Genomic DNA, 19,028 nt, shown 5'->3' with positions numbered 1-19,028 from the left:
GGCAGCCAACTTGCCTGGAACAAAATGGAGTAAGAGATTCTCTAATGAGTTGTTTTCAAAGTATGAGAATTTTTTATGATTCATCATTAAATCTTTTTGTATGGGGCATTTTAATTTGAATATTTTGATTTAGAAATGAATAAAAATAGAATGTTACTGGAAAGTTCCCTTATTTGGGAGGGGTGGATAAATTAGGATTTTGGGATTAACATATGCACACTACTATATAGACAGTGAATAAACGACAAAGATCTACAGTGTAGCACAGAGAACTCCATGTATATATATAACTGAATCACTTTGCTCTACGGCTGAAACTAACACAACATTGTAAATCGATTGTACTCCAATATAAAATAAAAATTTAAAAATAAAATGACATCAAAAGAGAAAGTTATGAAAGATATTAAAAGTCTTCAGTAATAAAGTTAGATTTTTTTCCAATTTTGTTATATCAACAATAATTTTTCTTTGGAGAACCAAATCCCCACAAGGCATTGCAAAGTTAATAAATTAGCAATGCAGTGCCTGTTTTATCTTAAGGAGTTGCTTCTAAGGAGGTGAGATAAGCTAATACTGTCCATGGGTTTGGTCTCTGGGTTATTTGGAAGTGTTTAATTTCCATATATTAGGATATACTCTGTATTGTTTCAGTCTTTTAAAATTTATGACTTATGGCCCAGCATATGGTCTGTCTTAATGTCTTGAAAAGAATGTGTGGCTATAGTCCTCTATAAATGTCAGTTAGATCAAAATGATTGGTAGTGTTTTCAGATCATGGATGTTTTTGCTGACTTATTTATCACTGTCTACTTCTGTCAGTTGCTGAGGAAGTGTCATAAAACTTAGAGCTATAATTGTGGAATTGTCTGTTTCTCACTTAAATTCTGTTCCATCTTCTGTATTCACCCAGTGATATTTTGCACTGCATTCACTTCCGTGTGTGGGACTTAAAGAACCAGAAAACCGGTGGTTGTGTACTATAAGCACAGTGTTCTCTACTTTGTTTCCTTCACTTAATTCATCTCAGGGGTCATTTTATTTCTCTCTCTATATATCTATATATCGCCAGAGAAATCCATTGGTTGGTAGCAAAAGTCAAATACCTCTAGAGTTAAAAAAAATTTATATCATCATCTGGGATAGAAAAGAAATATGCCACAAGCTTTGAAAACTCTTCTTTAACATAAAGTAGAAATTCTTTAAATCTTTGGAACACTGTCAGCATTATGAAAATAATTCTGTTATTTAAAGAGTGACAGTTGTGAAAGTCCTAATGTATATTTATGTACTCTCGTGCTGCTATAGTTTTTAAAAGCAATTCACTTCATCTTATTCTCATATGCAGTATATAAGTATATTCTTCTAGTTTTTTTTGGTGTTTCTATTTTTATTATATAAGATTATTTTAAAGCAATTGTGTAATTTTTCAAAAGAAAGTGAAAAATCATTTGTAATCCTTCAACCCAAAGGTGACAGGATTTTTCCTTCCAGGATTTTTTTTGTGTGTATTATGTATATTTTATATATATATTATTTTATTTTTATTTTCATAATTGAAATGCTATACATAGTTTAATGTATTATTTTATATTCCTTTTTTTCCTCCCACTTTGACTGTAATTTTCTTTTGAATTTAATCTTAAAGTAGCTATTCATTAACAGGATACCTATTTTTAAGAGGTATCTGGTTAGTTTCAAAAATGAGTCTCAGCTATTTGATACTGAAGAATGTGCTCCTCTGTTTCTTTCTTTTTGTTACTCAACCTAGAATGTAATTAACTAGGTCCTGATAAGAGAGCACGTTTCTTTGAGGGACTTTTATCTATCCCATTTCTATTATGCTGGATAAGTTGTCAGGTTGATAACCTTAATAAAATAACTCCATGGGTGAAAGAAAAGGGAGAATCTGTGTATCTTTTAACTTTTATTGGTTTCTAATTCCAACAGGGCCAATATTCCCACTTGGTTTTACTGGCAGCCTTTGATTGTATTGATGATACGAAGCTTGTGAAACAGATAATCATATCAGTAAGTAATTTGCATGGTCTTGAATTTAAGTTAAATGGATATATCATTTTTTAACATTTAAGTTTGATTTCACACATAGATGTGTAAAGTGTGCTTTCTGTCAGTATTTGTTATTTTTTAGTTGCTTTAATTAAGCCTAATTTGGAGGGTTGCTTTATTCCTATACAAACCATAATCTTGTTACTTGATATTACTAATAAATATTGCTTTAAACATGTAAAAGACTGCTTAAATTAGAATAGCATGACTTCTTAGACCATATGATTTGGGGTTGGCCAAAAAGTTCGTTTTGGTTTTTCCATACAATACTACGGAAAAACTCTAATGAACTTTCTGGCCAACCCCATAGTAAATGAAAAATCAGCAATGCAGTGTTTAGATTTGATCAGAAATTTATTTACATAGTAATTCTTCAGTTATTCAGGAACTTACGTCCCCCCAGGCAGAAGATATCCACGACCTTTTTCTCTCGCCCTTTGGAGAAACTACCTCTGCATAGCTTATCAATACATCTGTCCTGCCTTATCAATACATTGTCCTGACTAAATTTGACCTCTGAAAAACTGAATATTCTCTTTAAAAAAAAAAAAAACAAACCCTGCACCAATATAGAAACTACATTATAAAATAATTTTCTTCGTTCTTTAATTACTGCCCACTTTTCTGACTTCTGATCCTGTGATCTGCTTTTATTTTTCCTTCCTTTATTTCTAGCGGACAAGTGGTGTTGGGCGTGTGATACAGGTTGTAGGGGAAGGGATAAGGGAAGGGTTTTAAAGCCGCATATGTATAGACACCAGTTGTTCATCTGAAGGGTGTTAGACATAGATGGGGTCATTGCAGACATCTCAGTGACAGAAGCTGCTTCCACACTCTCTGCAGGGAGCAGCATGTGAATGTTCAGAAAGAGGACTGCCCTGTTGGCTGTGGTGGTGCTGAGGCCTCTCTCAGTCCTGTCTGGACCAGTGGAGCTGGGTGATCAGGGAGAGTATCCCAACTAGTGAAGGGGCGGCAGGAGATTTGTTCTCTTAGAAGCCAGCTGTACGTCCCAGTGTGTGAATTTCTCATGCCCTTGCTGTCATTTTCCAGCTTTTCCCTTGACTGTTTTAGGATTGTGATGACTTTCTCTGGAATAGGATTGTGGGAAGAAACAAGTTGGCAAGACTTTCATGTCACTAACTGAGTATTTTGACACGTTCCTTGTGACTTTATTACCCTTTTGACTCCAATCAATAATGCTTGTTTTTCATTCCAGTGACAGAAATGTGAGGCCATAGATTGGCTAATGAATAAAGTTGTTTCATGAAAATGGAAACAGACTGGGCTATTGAACACTTGGCTTTTGTTTAATATTTTCATGACAACTAAAATTTGCATAACTGTTCCAAATGGATTTTAAGAGAAACCCAGCTTCCTTCAGAATTTGCCACGATTGTCTGCTAGATTATTTTTTTCCAAAGATTTATCCCACTTACAGTTGCTGTTGAAGCAGTGTTAATTCCTTGTGCTTACCAGCTTGATTCCCACAACTGTTTAACCCACATTCCTAGTGACTTTCTCATACTTATGGTAGCTTACGCTGAAAATGGCCTCATTTGCTGATGTCCTGCCTCTAGCTGACAAATGCTCACTGGGTTCTGTGTATCATTAAACTCTGTAGCTAGCGATAAAATTCTGGAATGCTAATTGTGCTTGCATTTCCCCCGCCCATCCACCACAAAACCTGTGGCAGTATGCAGTGCTTTTTAAAAATACCCAGGAAAGCTTAGTGTTGCTAAGCATTCTGTTTAGGGTAACCAGACTTCTGAAATGGCAGGTTGAAATCACAGCCTGGTCAGCTGAGCCCTCACCTTTCAAAATGGATACTCACTGTTTCCCACCTATTTTGCTTTCCAAAATAAGCAGACTTAAAAATCCAATCCTGGAATTGTTGGTGTGGTGCAGCTGCTTTGAGAGCAGTGAGTCTCTCGAAAGGAAGTAAGTACACTGACCAGTTGCTCTTCGAGAGTGAATAAATATTGATGCATACTTTTACATGTATTATCTCTAAAATGCTGTACAGTTAGGTATAAAGGAAAATAACAGTGAACACCCAGCCTCCCGACTGATTGGGCATGCAGAAGTAAAACTTGGCAAATAGAGTTGAAGTTCAAGACCCTTGTGTCCTCTTTTTTTTTTTTTTAATATAATCTATATATACACCACCCCCCTTCCCATCCTCTCATATCTGTTCTGATGGATTGGTACTTACTATTGGCATGCATTCCCTTATCCTTTTGCTATATGTAAATGTTTACAGTATTTACATGTTTACAAATTCTGTATAAGAGATGTGTGCTTTCTCCTGCAACTTGCTCTTTCCTTTGGCATTGTATTTGTCACTCATCATCGGGGTCAACAAACTTTTTTAGTAAATGGCCAGATAGTAATTATTTTAGGATTTGTGGGCCTAAATCTGGTCTCTGTAGCATATTCTTGTTTGCTTTTTATTTTTTAAACAGCACATTAAAATGTTCAAAAATATATATTCTTAACTCACAGGAAGCGCAGGCCATGGTTTACCCACAGTTGTTCTAAACCATTCGTTTTTCAATGCCAAATAATTTTCTACTGTATGAATACACCACAGTTGATTTTTCCATTTTTCTGTTGATGGATGTTTAGGTGGTTTATAGTGTTTAAAACTTTAAACACTGTTATTATTTTTTGCTATTGCAAACAGTTCTATAATTATTCTTGCATGTCTCCTCATTTCTCTGAGGCATTTCCTTAGCAGAACTGAGGCTTGCCAGATATGCTGCCCATATGTTTATAAAGAGTCATGTGTCTGTGTTACCCGCCCAGCCACTACGAAACCTGTTGCATTATGCAGTGCTTATAAAAATAGCCAAGAAAGCTTAGTGTTGCTAAGCACTCTATTCAGAGTAACTGGTTTTCCTGAAATGTCAGGTTAACATTGTAGCCTAACAAGCACTCCTTTTTGCTTTAAAACCAAGCTCCAGTTTAATTTCCACATAGTGTTCTCTGATCTCCCAACTGGACCTGCTGTCCACATCCTCTCAACTCTTACAGGTTTTTGTCCTTACCGTCTGTTCATTTAGCAGTTAGTCGTGATCTCACCCAGGGCTTACAGACTCAGAAACATTCATTGACCAGGCAGGTAAATGAGTGAGGCACGCCAAGTTGGAGGGGTGGTGGGGGCGCTGTGAAGAAAGGTGGGGAGTGTCCGTGCCTTGTCCAAGAGCAATAGCCACCCCCAGCTCCCATCTCTGGGAATGTGAGCCCCATGGAGCTAGGTCTTCCAACTTGTTTTTCTTTCTAATTGTGATAAAATTTTCCATCTTAACCATTTTTAAGTGTACAGTTAAGTGATATTAAGTATATTCACATTGATCTGCAACCAGTCTCCATAGCTTTTCTATCTTACAAAACCAAACACTACTTTTAATAACCACATCCCAAGTTTTTGAGTACAGCCCAAAAGTTGGACTTCTGGATAAAAAACTGTATTTTTTAAACAAAACACTCAATCACTGCCAGTGGTCTTTCTTTTTACATTTCTGTTTTTATTCATTATTTAAATCCCTTATTTTTAGTTTTAACTTTTTATTGTGTTTTCTTGCCTATTCTGCTAGATTTTAGCTCTTTAAGGTTAAGGCCAGCCTGCATTTCTTTTTGTTCCACACACAACCTCCCATGGAGGAACGAGCACCATGGATGGGCATTTTGCGTTTCTTTCTTCCACTGAAAATCCGTGTGTGCTCTAACCCTGCTTGCAGTGTGTACCTTTCATTTTGAGTTGTACCTTTCCTTCTTAAAAGAGGGTGGCGAAACAGGAGTGCCAAAGAGTCTGACAAGGGTCCATCACAAGGTCAGAATGGCCACAGGTTTTCACAAGGGAGTTCTTTTGTTCTTCCTTCACTTTTCTTCTGTGTACATACCTTCTTTCACTTCAGTTCGGTTCAGTCGCGCCTGACTCTTTGCAACCCCGTGGACTGCAGCATGCCAGGCCTCCCTGTCCATCACCACCTCCCGAAGCTTGTTCAAACTCATGTCCATCAAGTCGGTGATGCCATCCAACCATTTCATCCTCTGTTGTCCCCTTTTCCTCCTGCCTTCTGTCTTTCCTAGCAACAGGGTCTTTTTCAGTGAGTCAGTTCTTCGCATCAGGTAGCCAAAGTATTGGAGCTTCAGCTTCAGCATTAGTCCTTCCAAGGAATATTCAGGACTGATTTCCTTTAGCGTGGACTGGTTTGATCTCCTTGCAGTCCAAGGGACTCTCAAGAGTCTTCTCCAATACCACAGTTCAAAAGCATCAATTCTTTGGTGCTCAGCTTTCTTAATGGAAAAGGCGATGGCACCCCACTCCAGTACTCTTGCCTGGAAAATCCCATAGACGGAGGAGCCTGGTGGGCTGCAGTCCATGGGGTTGTTACGAGTCAGACACGACTGAGCGACTTCACTTTCACTTTTCACTTTCATGCATTGGAGAAGGAAATGGCAACCCACTCCAGTGTTCTTGCCTGGAGAATCCCAGGGACAGTGGAGCCTGGTGGGCTGCCGTCTATGGGGTTGCACAGAGTCAGACACGACTGAAGCGACTTAGCAGCAGCAGCAGCAGCTTTCTTTATGGTCCAACTCTCATATCTGTACATGACTACTAGAAAAGCCATAGCTTTGACCAGACAGACCTTTGTCAGCAAAGTAATGTCTCTGCTTTTTAATATGCCATCTAGGTTGGTCATAGCTTTTCTTCCAAGGAGCAAGCATCTTTTAATTTCATGGCTACAGTCAACATCTGCAGTGATTTGGGAGTCCAAGAAAATAAAGTCTGCCACTGTTTCCATTGTTTCCCCATCTATTTGCCATGAAGTGATGGGACCAGGTGCCATGATCTAAGTTTTTTGAATGTTTCAAGCCAACTTTTTCACTCTCCTCTTTCACTTTCATCAAAAGGCTCTTGAGTTCTCTTTGCTTTCTGCCATAAGGGAGGTGTCATCTGCATATCTGAGGTTATTAATATTTCTCCCAGCAATCTTGATTTCAGCTTGTGCTTCATCCAGCCCAGCATTTCGCATGATGTACTCTGCATATAAATTAAACAAACAGGGTGACAATATACAGCCTTGATATACTCCTTTCCCATTTTGGAACCAGCCTGTTGTTCCATGTTCAGTTCTAAATGTTGATTCTTGACCTGCATACAGCTTTCTCAGGAGGGAGGGAGGTGCTCTGGTATTTCCATCTGTTAAGAATTTTCCATAGTTTGTTGTGATCCACACAAAGGCTTTGGCATAGTCAATAAAGCAGAAGTCGATGTTTTTCTGGAACTCTCTTGCTTTTTCTGTGATCCAGTGGATGTTGGCAGTTTGAACTCTGCCTTTTTTAAATCCAGCTTGAACATCTGGAACTTCTCTGTTCACATACAGTTGAAGGCTCGCTTGGAGAATTTTGAGCATTACTTTGCTAGTGTGTGAGATACTAGTGTGTGTGGTAGTTTGAACATTCTTTGGCATTGCCTTTCTTTGGGCATACCTGCTTTAGAGTAAAATAAATAAGGGAAAGAAGTTGCAACAATTAAAATTGTTTTGATTTTCTCTAAGTCAGAGGGAAAGTGAATTGAAAACCTGTGCATTTGAACCTTTGTTGTTGGAGTTCTCTTTTGAGGATGCTAGACTCATGACTCCATCAGCTTTATTTAATCTCCATAGTTAAAGGTACTGTACATTGAGAGGAGTTTTTTATATGAAGAAAATGACATAGCACTTCCCAGTTTGCAGAGTGAATTTTTTGATTTACTCCTGGTAGTGGCCCACAGGTTGGGCAGATATATCAATTTCCTTTTGCACAGAGAAGGGAATTGATGTGTAGGGAGGTTTAAGGTTTTTCCAAAGGCTACACAACTTGAACTCAAAGACCAAATTCAACACAAATCAGCTGCGCTTTATAGCTCCCTCTTCTTGTCTCTGCGTGTTCTGACACTCGGTGTTCCCCAAGTGATCATCTAGAATTTTCTCTCCTTTGTGTACCCCAGGTTAAATAGAAATGAATTAGAATTCCATAAAACAGCATCACTCAGACTGCCTTTTTTTCCCAAGATAGTAGGAGTTGGGGGAGAATTAAATGACACATTTTTAAGTAAACATTTTTTAGTTTCTTAGGATTGTTAGTTTATAAACATTATGCTATTTCAAGAAACAGACCAAGCTGAATGTATATTCTAAATTCCTTAATTGCAAACTGAAAGGTAGTTAAATTTCAGTGAATTTGGGGGCTAGTCCTTGAGTAGTAGTTTTGCATGGGTTTTATATGCATCTTGTGTTAAAGTGAAGCCATTTCTGCCTAAGCTAAATACACTGCACTAGCCCATAAGTGTAGAGAAGACCAAGTCCATTGAGAATACATGCTGGCTTCATGCCACCCCCCTTTTCTTCCTATACCAAGAGAAAATAGCTAAATAGCAGCCATTTATAGTTCTTCACAGCATACCCCACCCCCCACCTTCCCTTTTTGGTTTTTTCCCTTCAAAAAATCAAATGTTTTAAAGGTATAATACTCCAGAGTGTTTTTTAAAGACAGCAAAGTTATGGAGTTTTAGCGATTGTAGAAATTCACCTAAGCTACATGTAATTCTCAGTCTCTTCCTTCAACTGATTAAAGCATTTGTTTTCTTTTATGCCTTAGTTAAAATTGAAATTGAAAAAGCTACATTAAAGATAGCCCATATTTGTGGCACTAAATGTTCTTTATCAGAAATCCATATATTGAGTCTACTTTGAGGCAAGTTTACCTTGAAATTGGAGAAAAGCTCCCATCCCCATGGTAAATTATGTACTTTTTTTTTTCTGTCTTCCCCTTTTTTACTGAAATTTTAAGTTCATTTTTTCTGAGTGGTTTAAAATTATATTCATTTTGAGGTGGTGATATCTATTGTACATATTTTCCAGCTTGTTTTTTTTCCCCCACTAAAATTACTAATCTCATTCTGATTGATAGACACTAAAGAGAATAGCAGATCTGAGTATAACATCTCCTAGAGAATTCCTTTCCTGATGAGGGGGTACATGTTCTGTTTGAGAGAGGCTAGAGTTGGAAAGTCAGGGGACCAAAACTAGTCAGGGCCCTTTTACTAACACCCAGCGTCATCCTGTGGGTCACCTCCCCCCTTTCGGGGTTCCTCATTTCTGTAAACCTGTGTGGTTGGGCTGGAGTTTTTCTGTGGCCCCAACCAGTTCTGAAGTATCTCTGGTGTTCAGATGCACATGGCTTCGAATATTTATTAGGTTTGTTTTATAAGAAATAGGAATGTTAGGGGAAGGCGAATGATTTTTTTGTTTCATATTTAGAATAAAGGAATTTTTACACAGTGATTTCTCTGTCTTAGTAGACATCACCAAATCTATATGGGAGCTCATTTGGGGTGGGGATGACATGGCCTTTGTTCCTTAAACTCAAACAACTAGAAAAGGAGGTTACTGTTCTTGGTAAATTGATGGGAAATGTCATAGAAAGCAATTATGTGTAGCTGCTCCATAGAGTCTTTCTGCAGTTATTTCCCTTCCCCCCTCTTTTTGTTTTTCATGCGATACTTCATTTGCTATGAATAAGTAACCTAACTTTAAAAGCCTTTATCCACTTGTTCTATTTAACAGAGTTTCTTTATCTCCGTTCACATACATCTCAGTGGGGAAATTCTAGGAAGAATGGTCCCGATCAATGCTGATGCTGCATTTAAGTGCAGCTGCAAATTAACTGTATCTGCTCAGTGGCCCCAGCAAGCAGTGTCCCAAGTAATGGCCGCCTAAGAAATATTGGTTACGATGAATGAGTTAGCTCCTTAAGTCCTTGGGCTTGGTCAGTCAGCTATAAATGGATTGTTCAGTAACGCTAGTCCCAGTAGAGAAGCAGTTCTGTGTTCCTTGTGTAAGAAATTTCTTTAGCTTTAATGAGACGATTTCAGAACTAGCTGTACATTTTTCATTATGTTGGGGGAAAGTTATGTATCCTTCTTTTCCATTCAGATTCTAAGCATAGTTTAAGTGTATAGTTTCACTTTCTGTTTCTATAATTTTACAGGAAATTATCAATTCCTTGCCGAACATAGTAAATGACAAATATGGAAGGAAGGTCCTATTGTATTTACTAAGCCCCAGAGATCCTGCCCACACGGTACGAGAGATCATTGAAGTTCTGCAGAAGGGAGACGGTAATGCACACAGGTAAGGGCCTAAGCCCACTCTGGTTGTTCATTCATTTTGAGTGGCACACGTGTCCACATCTCATGCTTCCTCCCTCAAACTCCAAAGGTGAATTCCATTTTTAAGCCTGTAGTTGTGGCAGATTCTTAAAAGTTTTTATCCTGAAAAGGAAATGAAAGTATCCTGCCAAAAGAATGCCTCTGGGACCCAGCACATAGTAGGTGGCTGGGTGTGTGGTGTTTTTGTGATTTTGCTTTATATTTAAAGCAACCAGTTAGTCAGGTCCTCTAGAGAGCAGAATCCATACTGTAATCTAAACATGTGTTGTCTTGTGAGATATTTTGTTGTTGTCTTTATTTGGTTTGGGGTGTGTGTGTGTGTGTGTTACACAAGGCGAGCTTCACTTACTGAGTGCCCATTCTGTGCCAGGCACTGTTCAGATCCTGGGGACCCAAAAATGAAAGATATCCCAGCCTCCAATTGCTTATCCATGTGCACAGCAGAAATCAGACAATTATAGCAGAGCAGGACATTAGCTCTTAAAAGCCTTAGAGGTTTCTGTATGAGCAAAGCACCACATTAACTTTGCTATTCATCTTACCTTGATTCTTCATTCATCATGTTCCCACAGTAAGAAAGACACAGAGATCCGCCGACGAGAGCTCTTAGAGTCCATTTCTCCAGCCTTGTTAAGCTACCTGCAGGGACACGCCCAGGAGGTGGTCCTGGATAAGTCCGCGTGCGTGCTGGTGGCTGACATCCTGGGCACCGCCACGGGAGACGTGCAGCCCGCCATGGACGCTGTTGCCAGCCTGGCAGCGGCAGAGCTACATCCTGGCGGCAAGGACGGAGAGGTGAGATGCCACTGTGAGACAGGCGAGAAAGCCGCCATGGCCACAGAAACCCCCGTCTCTGGGAGCACTGCTAGAAAGAGCCTTTTAATGATTGTTCACTCACGCCTTACCCATAGTACATTTGGAAATTGTGAATTCAGAACACCAATGCTGTTAACACTAACTTTAACACTCACTGTCTTTTGATGATTCTACATTATCTGCAGAGTGAAAACAGACTCCTGTTAATATTGTCCATGACTGACCCAGGCTGTCTTTCCAGCATTCTCTGTGTTCTTAATTCTGTTTAGAATTTGCTGCGGACTTTTGTACTTCTTCATTTGTATGTACTTCTTTTCTCAGTCGCAAGTGCTGCCCATACTTCCATTTTCCCGCACTTTTCCTGCAGAAACTGCCTATTCTTCCGAGTCCTCAGAATCCTTCTCCATGAAGTCTTTTTAATTCCCTCTCAAGCAGAAACTCTATGCTCTTTCCCTTTTTTTTTGAATTATTATTTATTTTTGGCTGTGTTGGGTCTTGGTTGCTGTGTGCAGGCTTTCTCCAGTGGCAGCGAGCAGGCGCTGCTCTCTAGCTGCAATGCACAGGCTTTCCACTGTGGTGAGTTCTCCTGTTGCAGAGCACAGGCTGTGGGTGAGTGGGTTTCAGTAGTTACGGTGCACAAGCTTAGTTGCCCCATTGGCGCGTGGTATCTTAATTCCCAGACCAGGAACTGGACCCATGTCCCTTGCATAGACAGGCAGACTTTTAACCACTGGACCATCAGGAGAATCCTCTTTGCTCTTTCTAATTGCTCTTGCTTATGTTATTTGGGCCTTGTATTATTCTGTCTTGTATCTCAAGCTTATCGGTTCATGCATCAGTTACGTGCTAGACAGTGGCCCACACTCCCCCTACCCCCACCTAAAAAAGAGAATACCACTTGGAGAAACATTATAGTTAAATAAATATGTACACAAATGATTGTTTATTGTAGAATAGAGATAAGCGGTGTGAAGGAAAACTTTAGGTTCTATGGGATTGTATATGAATGAGAACCAACTTGTCCTCAGAGGACTTCCCAGGGCAGTGAAAGCTAAGCTGAGACCCAGAAGATCGGTAGCTGAGTGAAGGAAAAAGATTCTAGGCAGAAAGAAGAGCCACGTGCAGCCTCCTGGAGGAAGTAAAGAGCTCAGCATGTTTGAGAACAGCAGGCACAGGGGGCTGAAAATCAGTGAGCAGAGGGAAGAGGAAGGCAGAAGCCACGTTCTGCTGGGGCCTTGTCCCGTGCAGGGTTGTGAGCTCCTGATGGAAAGACATGTTTGGGGAGCTGGCCGTTGTCTGACACAAGAGATGGGGAAAGAAATGGGTCAGGGGTCTTAGAGATGCCCTGACTCCTGCCATCATGGAGCAGATCCTATTAACAAATTGGGATGATGCTTGTGTATTGAAAGTTCCTCTGTAAGAAGATAGAGCTTGTCTCCCACACTGGACGCGGAGAGATTGATCTCTATGCAAACAGTTCATATGGCCCTTGAAAAGGAGGGAGGTTAAGCGGAAAGATGGTTTCTTATCCTGCTCACCAGGCAGTGCTCCTCAGGCACCTGTACTTAAACATTGTTCAACATCAGGTTTCAGTGTTTCTACTGTGTTGCTCCTCAGAACTGCATATGATGATCTGAAAAGTGGTTTGTGTGATCTTAAGACGAGCCTAGTGGTAAGGCTGTTCAATCTGGAGCTCGCGAAGCTGAGTGTGAGCTGTTTTGGTGGCTGTGTTATCTTGAATAACTGTATTTGTTTCAGTTGGGGTTGGAGTAGGTCTTGTCTCTCCAGGAGTAGTAATCATTCTCAATAAAGACCTCTTAAGCCTTGTGGATGGAGAAGGCGATGGCACCCCACTCCAGTACTCTTGCCTGGAAAATCCCATGGATGGAGGAGCCTGGTAGGCTGCAGTCCATGGGGTCGCGAAAAGTCAAACACGACTGAGCGACTTCACTTTCACTTTTCACTTTCATGCATTGGAGAAGGCAATGGCAACCCACTCCAGTGTTCTTGCCTGGCGAGTCCCAGGGACCGGGGAGCCTGGTGGGCTGCCGTCTTTGGGGTCGCACAGAGTCAGACACGACTGAAGCGACTTAGCAGCAGCAGCAGGCCATGTGGAACTTGCAGCTCGCCTGAGACCTTATCCGTATGTGGTGATATCAGGTGGATGAAGGCAGCTTCTTAATTAATGTGTTCTTGACCACTTACAGCTTCACATAGCAGAACATCCTGCTGGACATTTGGTTCTGAAGTGGTTAATTGAGCAAGATAAAAAGATGAAAGAACGTGGAAGAGAAGGTAGGCTATGCCACTTGACCTCTTCTGATATGTATGTGAAATTTCAGTAATGTCTGGCATCCTTGAACTTTATGCTGGCCTTTTATGAGCTCAGATGAAAGCTTATTGAGTGTTGAGACATGATAGCTGTAAGAAATGATTTAGTGGTTACTACTTTTTCCTCTGGAGATTTGTCTCCTTGAATCTTTCCATTTTCTTTCCCTTTCCCACCCTCTCTCCCTCTTCTACTACTTCAGACCTCAAAAAAAAGGCTTGTCCAGTGCTTTAAAATGCCATTTTATTTGAGGATGGTGAGAGCTGAGTAGGAGGGCCCGTTTGTGAGTATCATCACCCCAATTGAAAAACATATTTATCTCTAGTTTTGAGGAAAGGATAACCAGAAGAAAATGACCCTTATCAGAGAATTTTGAACTGATGCCAGTTTGGCCTTGGAATGCATATGACCAAAGAGCAAGCCAGTCCTTGGCACTTCACGGTTTTTCATAAACCTTACAGCTGCTCTGTAGAAACTTAGCTCCCAGGAGGACGACGGCATCTTTTATCTAAGTGAGAAGTTGCATGTCCTTCCCCTGTCAGTCCTGTCTCTTTGACCAGACCTTCTTTTTCTAAATTCAAACTTGATTCAGACTCTATTTTAGCCACTAAAGAGATTTCCTCCCACTGAGTTAAAACAGTTCAGGCTTTCTATTACTGTGTCTGGAAAAAGTGACAGATCATGAATTTATGTCTTGAGGCAAGTTGCAGTGCTGATGGCTAGCAAGGCTATCACGGAAGCAGTAGAGCTGTCACTTCTCACTCTGTCTTTAAGAAGATAGACTTGGCCCTATTTCTCATTGTAATTTTTTTTTTAATAAAAAAGAAATCTTCTTGTAATAAACTTTGAAGAAAAAATAATATATTGAATCATCTTTTTCATTATTAAAAAGTCGATACACAGTTGAGCTGAGTTTATGTCAGAAAAGTTTTCTTGCTTTTAAAATGTGAAGAATTTTCTAGTGACTTTTCTCCTTATTTCACTTGCACTGGCAACCCTGAAACACATCTGCTTGGACTGAAGTATTCTTCATTTTCACGTAGCACCGGATGCATGGCTACCAGTCTTGGTTATCTGTTGCTGTGGAACGAGCTGCCTCAAAACCTAGTCGTATTCAGAACGGCATTCATTTGGTGGTGTTTGGTGGAGCTCTGCCCTGAGTCATCCAGGGCTGCTTGGCCTGGGGCTGGAGTATCCACTTACACCATGACTGGCAGTGGCTAAGTCCAGCAGTCTCAGTCCCCCTCTCTGGTGTGCTGAGTTTCCTTACAACATAGTGGTCGAGTTTCAGGACAATGAAGTAGGTATGTGGTACTTCATGATTTAGCCTCAGAAGTGATTTAAGGTCACTTGTCCCATACTTTCATGTCAGTCACAAAGGCCCATCCAGTTCACAGAAGATACCAGTTCCACCTCTAGATGGGGAAGTAGCACTATTCTAGAAGCAGACGCAGGAAAGGAGATGTTGCTGTGGCCACCTTTGCAAAATGTCATCTGCCTCACCAGCTGGTTTCTGTCCCTCTTGAGCACAAGCCACAGAGTGACATAGCCATAGACCCCTTGGCTTTTAAAGGTTCCTCACTATTGGATATCTCTGAATGAATTATACTTAGGACCTACCCAAGATATCTGCCTTTAAAATAGGTTGTCCCTACTTCCATCTGTACCAGATCCTGGTATTCAGAGTTTCTCCTTTGTCCTGGAGTTAGTCATGCTTAGATGACCCAGCGAATACGGTAATATACTCTAAAACCTTGGGAATCAGATGTACTGCAATAACAAAAGATGAATGGTATTTTTGATGGAAGAACAAATGTTTAGTGTTGTAGAGAGAAAACATAATTGTGTTCATGGCACCTTTGGAGTGAGCATTTTCCTTGAGGAGCAACTTGATTTTAACCAAACACTGCTATTACAACCTTTACTTCCTGAATAACTTTCAGATTAGGGTTAAATCATTAAATAGTACAAAGAAATGCAAACCTGACCAAGTGAGCATTTTATAAAAATTCATTGTTTCTCTTGAGTAACTACTGCTAAACATAGCTGGGGATTTGGGTCAGAGTTGAAAGAAATGGCTATATTAAAAACGCGTTATATCAAGCTGAGCTTAACATTGTCAAGCTTAGCTTAACAATATCGTGTTAAGTGATATTGGGTGAGAACTCTATTAGCTTTCTTATTAAAACATGTTTCCCACTCTAAGAGTAGTAGAGAGAGAGTGATTGGGAGTTTAAATATTGGTATATGACGTTCATGAAGTTTCAGTTTATTTTACAGGTTGTTTTGCAAAAACACTCATAGAACGTGTTGGTGTGAAGAACCTGAAGTCCTGGGCTAGTGTCAATCGAGGAGCCATTATTCTCTCTAGGTATGTAGAGTGTGTGCCTTTCCTGCTGAGGCTTCTTATCCAAACGCCTGTTGGTGTAAAACGGGGTTCCTTCACATTTATTTCTCAGTCGGAATGTCTGTTTTCAGTAGCCCAGCATTCCTCTCAGTCACCCTTGGTCTTAATTTGCCAAATATTAGAGAGTAAATGTCACTTTTTCCATATGCCCTCTTTTGGATATTAAGGATCATAAAATTAGGGCGTTTACAAGGTATCATTTGATTGTTTCACCATATTTTTGGTTTTGACCACAGTATAATTGTATGCTTTTTTAATGTATTAGTTTTTTGTTCCTGTGGAATCTGATGAAGGTTTTTTTTTAAATCACAACTGACTTTACATATAATTCTTTGTTTTCAACTATTCTGAAAGGATTCGAGAAGCATTAGCTATTATAGTCTACCTGCTTATCTTTGTTTCTAATTAAGGTGATAGAAAATTAATGATTTGTGAATTGAGACATGTGGTTAACTTGTATATTTTTGCCTGGACATAGGTTGAGTTTATAATTTACAGGGCATTGAAATTGCCATGTATTCTGTTCCCAGATAAAACCCTTCTATTAAGGATATTCATTTTAAAATAGATTCTGTGTTGTTTTAAAGCCATCACAGTTGATTTTTACCCCTGCTGTGTCATCAAGCTTTGGAAAAAACAGTTACCAGTTTCAGCTTGAATTTCCCATAGTATTTCACATGCAAGATCCTCTGCAATTTAATTTGTATTGTTTATACGTCACAGGTATTTCTTCAGTTTATATTTTGATTTGGTACACATGTACTCACAAGTATGTACATTCCAAATGGGCATTCTTTTTTTTTTTTTGGTATATCAGTGTCTCCAGATGCACAGGTGATATTGATCACTAGATTATTCCTCATTAAAATTAGCTTATTTTCCAGTTGATGTTGAGCAGCTGGAGTCCATTAGTTGAAACATGAACTTTTTTGACATGGATTTCTTTACCAGGCATTTGGAGTGTTAACAACCTACTGACATATTCTTACATTACATGCAATTAACTAAAAATTCTGGCAGTGCCATAAAATTAATTTTTTAAGATTGATCATCAATCAGAACTCCCCTTGGATGGATTTCAAACATGAGAAGGATACTGTAGGTTTATTATGGAGTACTCCTTAAAACTGAAATATGAAATATCTGAGGTTCTAAGAGAAGTGAAGCTGTAGATAATAATTGATTATTATAATTATTGTGTATTTGGTTATAGATTATTGTCAGTCACGTGCTTGACTTGTTTGGCAAGATTCTTTGCTTGTTTATATTTTTCTTTAAACTCATGCAGTACATGTATGTGTTTTTATTTTTGGTTTGTTTGTTTTGCTAAATCTTTTTAGGAGTAAGTGGAAAAGCCTCATTCTGGGGAAAAAAAAACAGCCTTGTATGCAGTCTGAAAAATAACTCAGGGAAGCATTATTCTCTAGCATTGAAATGTATGGGTTCCATTCCCAGCTCACTGTGTGGCCTTGCACAAATTATTTGACTTTCCTGAGCCTTAATTTTTTTGTATGTAAAATGAGATTAGTAATAATCCTAGGTTGTTAGGAAAACTAAATGAGATAATGCATACGTGATGCTCAGCAGTGGGTCTGATGCGTATGTTCAGTAAATATTAACTTGTATTACTATTGTGCACAATGTGACTGTGTGTTTAGCCAAGGTATATAAAATAAAAACACCTAGTGAGTCACAAGTCTGTTAAGAGGGCACCTTTCAGCTTTGCAGGTGGCAGGCAGTACTTGTTGCTTGTCTCCCACAGGCATTGGAATGCTGTTGGGGGCTGCTCATTTCCCCTCCTCTCTATGGACATTATGGAAATATTGCAGCCAAGGTCTTTCAAAAGTGCCAAGTGATTACTTTCTAGGATGTACTTCAGTGGTCAGTAAATGTGGTCATGAGGAAGTCAGGGGAGAATAAGAAATTCAGCCCTGGTGTTTGACAACAGAGTCCCTACGACCTGGCCCCTATCTAGAGAAAGGGGCCTACTTGTTGCCAGCCTGCAGGGCCCTGCTCACCTGGGATAGAGTGCCCCAGCAAGGAATCAGAGAGCAGAGCTGACCTTATCTTATTCAGTGACTCACATCGAGTACTTAACTACGTGTCAGGCTCTGGCTAGGTGCTTTAGGTACGAGATCATGTGAGCCTCAAAAAACAACCCTGTGAGGTAGAAGGTGGATTCTTTTGTTGATTCCATTCTACAGGCCAGGAAATTGCAGTCTTTGAGAATTTTAATACACGCTCTTGGTTGTATAGTTACTAGAGTGTCAGAGGCATTTCTCAAATCTGGACAGGTGAGATATAAGGTAAACCTCTTCGCCCCTTCAGTCAATGTTTTAGCAACAGAGTTCAGCAAGAAGGCCATTCGTTAACTGCTTACCTTTTATGCTGCCCGCCTCCCTACAGGTACACCTACTCGTAGATGTTAACTCAGCTACTCTGAGCATTTCTTGACTATCTGCTCTGAATTTTTTACAGTGTCTGAAGGTAGTATTTGCAGACCAATCTAGGAGGCTTTATGAAATACACTTTTTTGTTGTTGTTTATTTCTGTCTTCTCTCTTCAGCCTTCTCCAGAGTTCTGATCAAGAAGTTGCAAATAAAGTCAAAGCTGGACTGAAAAGCCTGATTCCTGCCTTGGAAAAAAGCAAAAACACCAGCAAAGGAATAGAAATGCTACTTGAAAAACTGACTGCCTAGATGGAAACAGTTAGAACCAGTTGGAATCATTTTTCTTGTTCTGTTCTCCTAGTGCAGGAAAGAAGGGCTAGGGTCCATCTTACTGGTAATTTGGGTGCTCTGTATATGTGTTTCTTCTTTGTATAAGAATCTATTTATAAAATGGTTTCTAAAAACGTCCTTTTTAAGAAAACAGTCTCAGCCTTCTCTTTTATCATATTGAATAGTAAGCAAGTCACAGTGGAAAAGGTTTGACAGTTGTACACAAGGACCAAACAAATTCATATAAGGTAGTTGTATGCATTGATTCAGGGGGAAAGAACCTTGAGTGAACAGTCTGAGAGAGCTTCTTGGAGGAGGAGGAATCGCAGAGCTTCAGGTGAGGCCATGTGTGCGTGCTCAGGTGCTCAGGGGCACCACGTCTGACTCTTTGTGACCCCACCCCATGAACCGTAGCCCACCAGGTTCCTCTGTCCCTGGGATTCTTCTGGTGAGAATGCTGGAGTGGGT

General features: G+C 39.8%; 1 protein-coding gene across 1 annotated transcript in view; it reads left to right on the top strand.

Annotated features, from left to right (window-relative positions):
- Window positions 1-18,711, top strand: part of KIAA0020 (KIAA0020 ortholog) — a 41,579-nt gene extending 22,868 nt beyond the window's left edge. Inside the window, exons 13-18 of the mRNA XM_010860694.1 lie at window positions 1,951-2,031; window positions 10,108-10,250; window positions 10,861-11,083; window positions 13,312-13,399; window positions 15,714-15,804; window positions 18,407-18,711. Coding sequence (XP_010858996.1) covers window positions 1,951-2,031; window positions 10,108-10,250; window positions 10,861-11,083; window positions 13,312-13,399; window positions 15,714-15,804; window positions 18,407-18,539 — 759 coding nt within the window. The 3' untranslated portion in view covers window positions 18,540-18,711. The remainder of the gene's footprint in view (window positions 1-1,950; window positions 2,032-10,107; window positions 10,251-10,860; window positions 11,084-13,311; window positions 13,400-15,713; window positions 15,805-18,406) is intronic.
- The last annotated feature ends 317 nt before the right edge of the window (window positions 18,712-19,028 follow it).

The sequence above is a fragment of the Bison bison genome, unplaced genomic scaffold (genome assembly GCF_000754665.1).
Source record: "Bison bison bison isolate TAMUID 2011002044 unplaced genomic scaffold, Bison_UMD1.0 scf7180017864469, whole genome shotgun sequence".
Classification (NCBI taxonomy): domain Eukaryota; kingdom Metazoa; phylum Chordata; class Mammalia; order Artiodactyla; family Bovidae; genus Bison; species Bison bison.
This window is presented reverse-complemented; position numbering and strand designations above follow the sequence as displayed.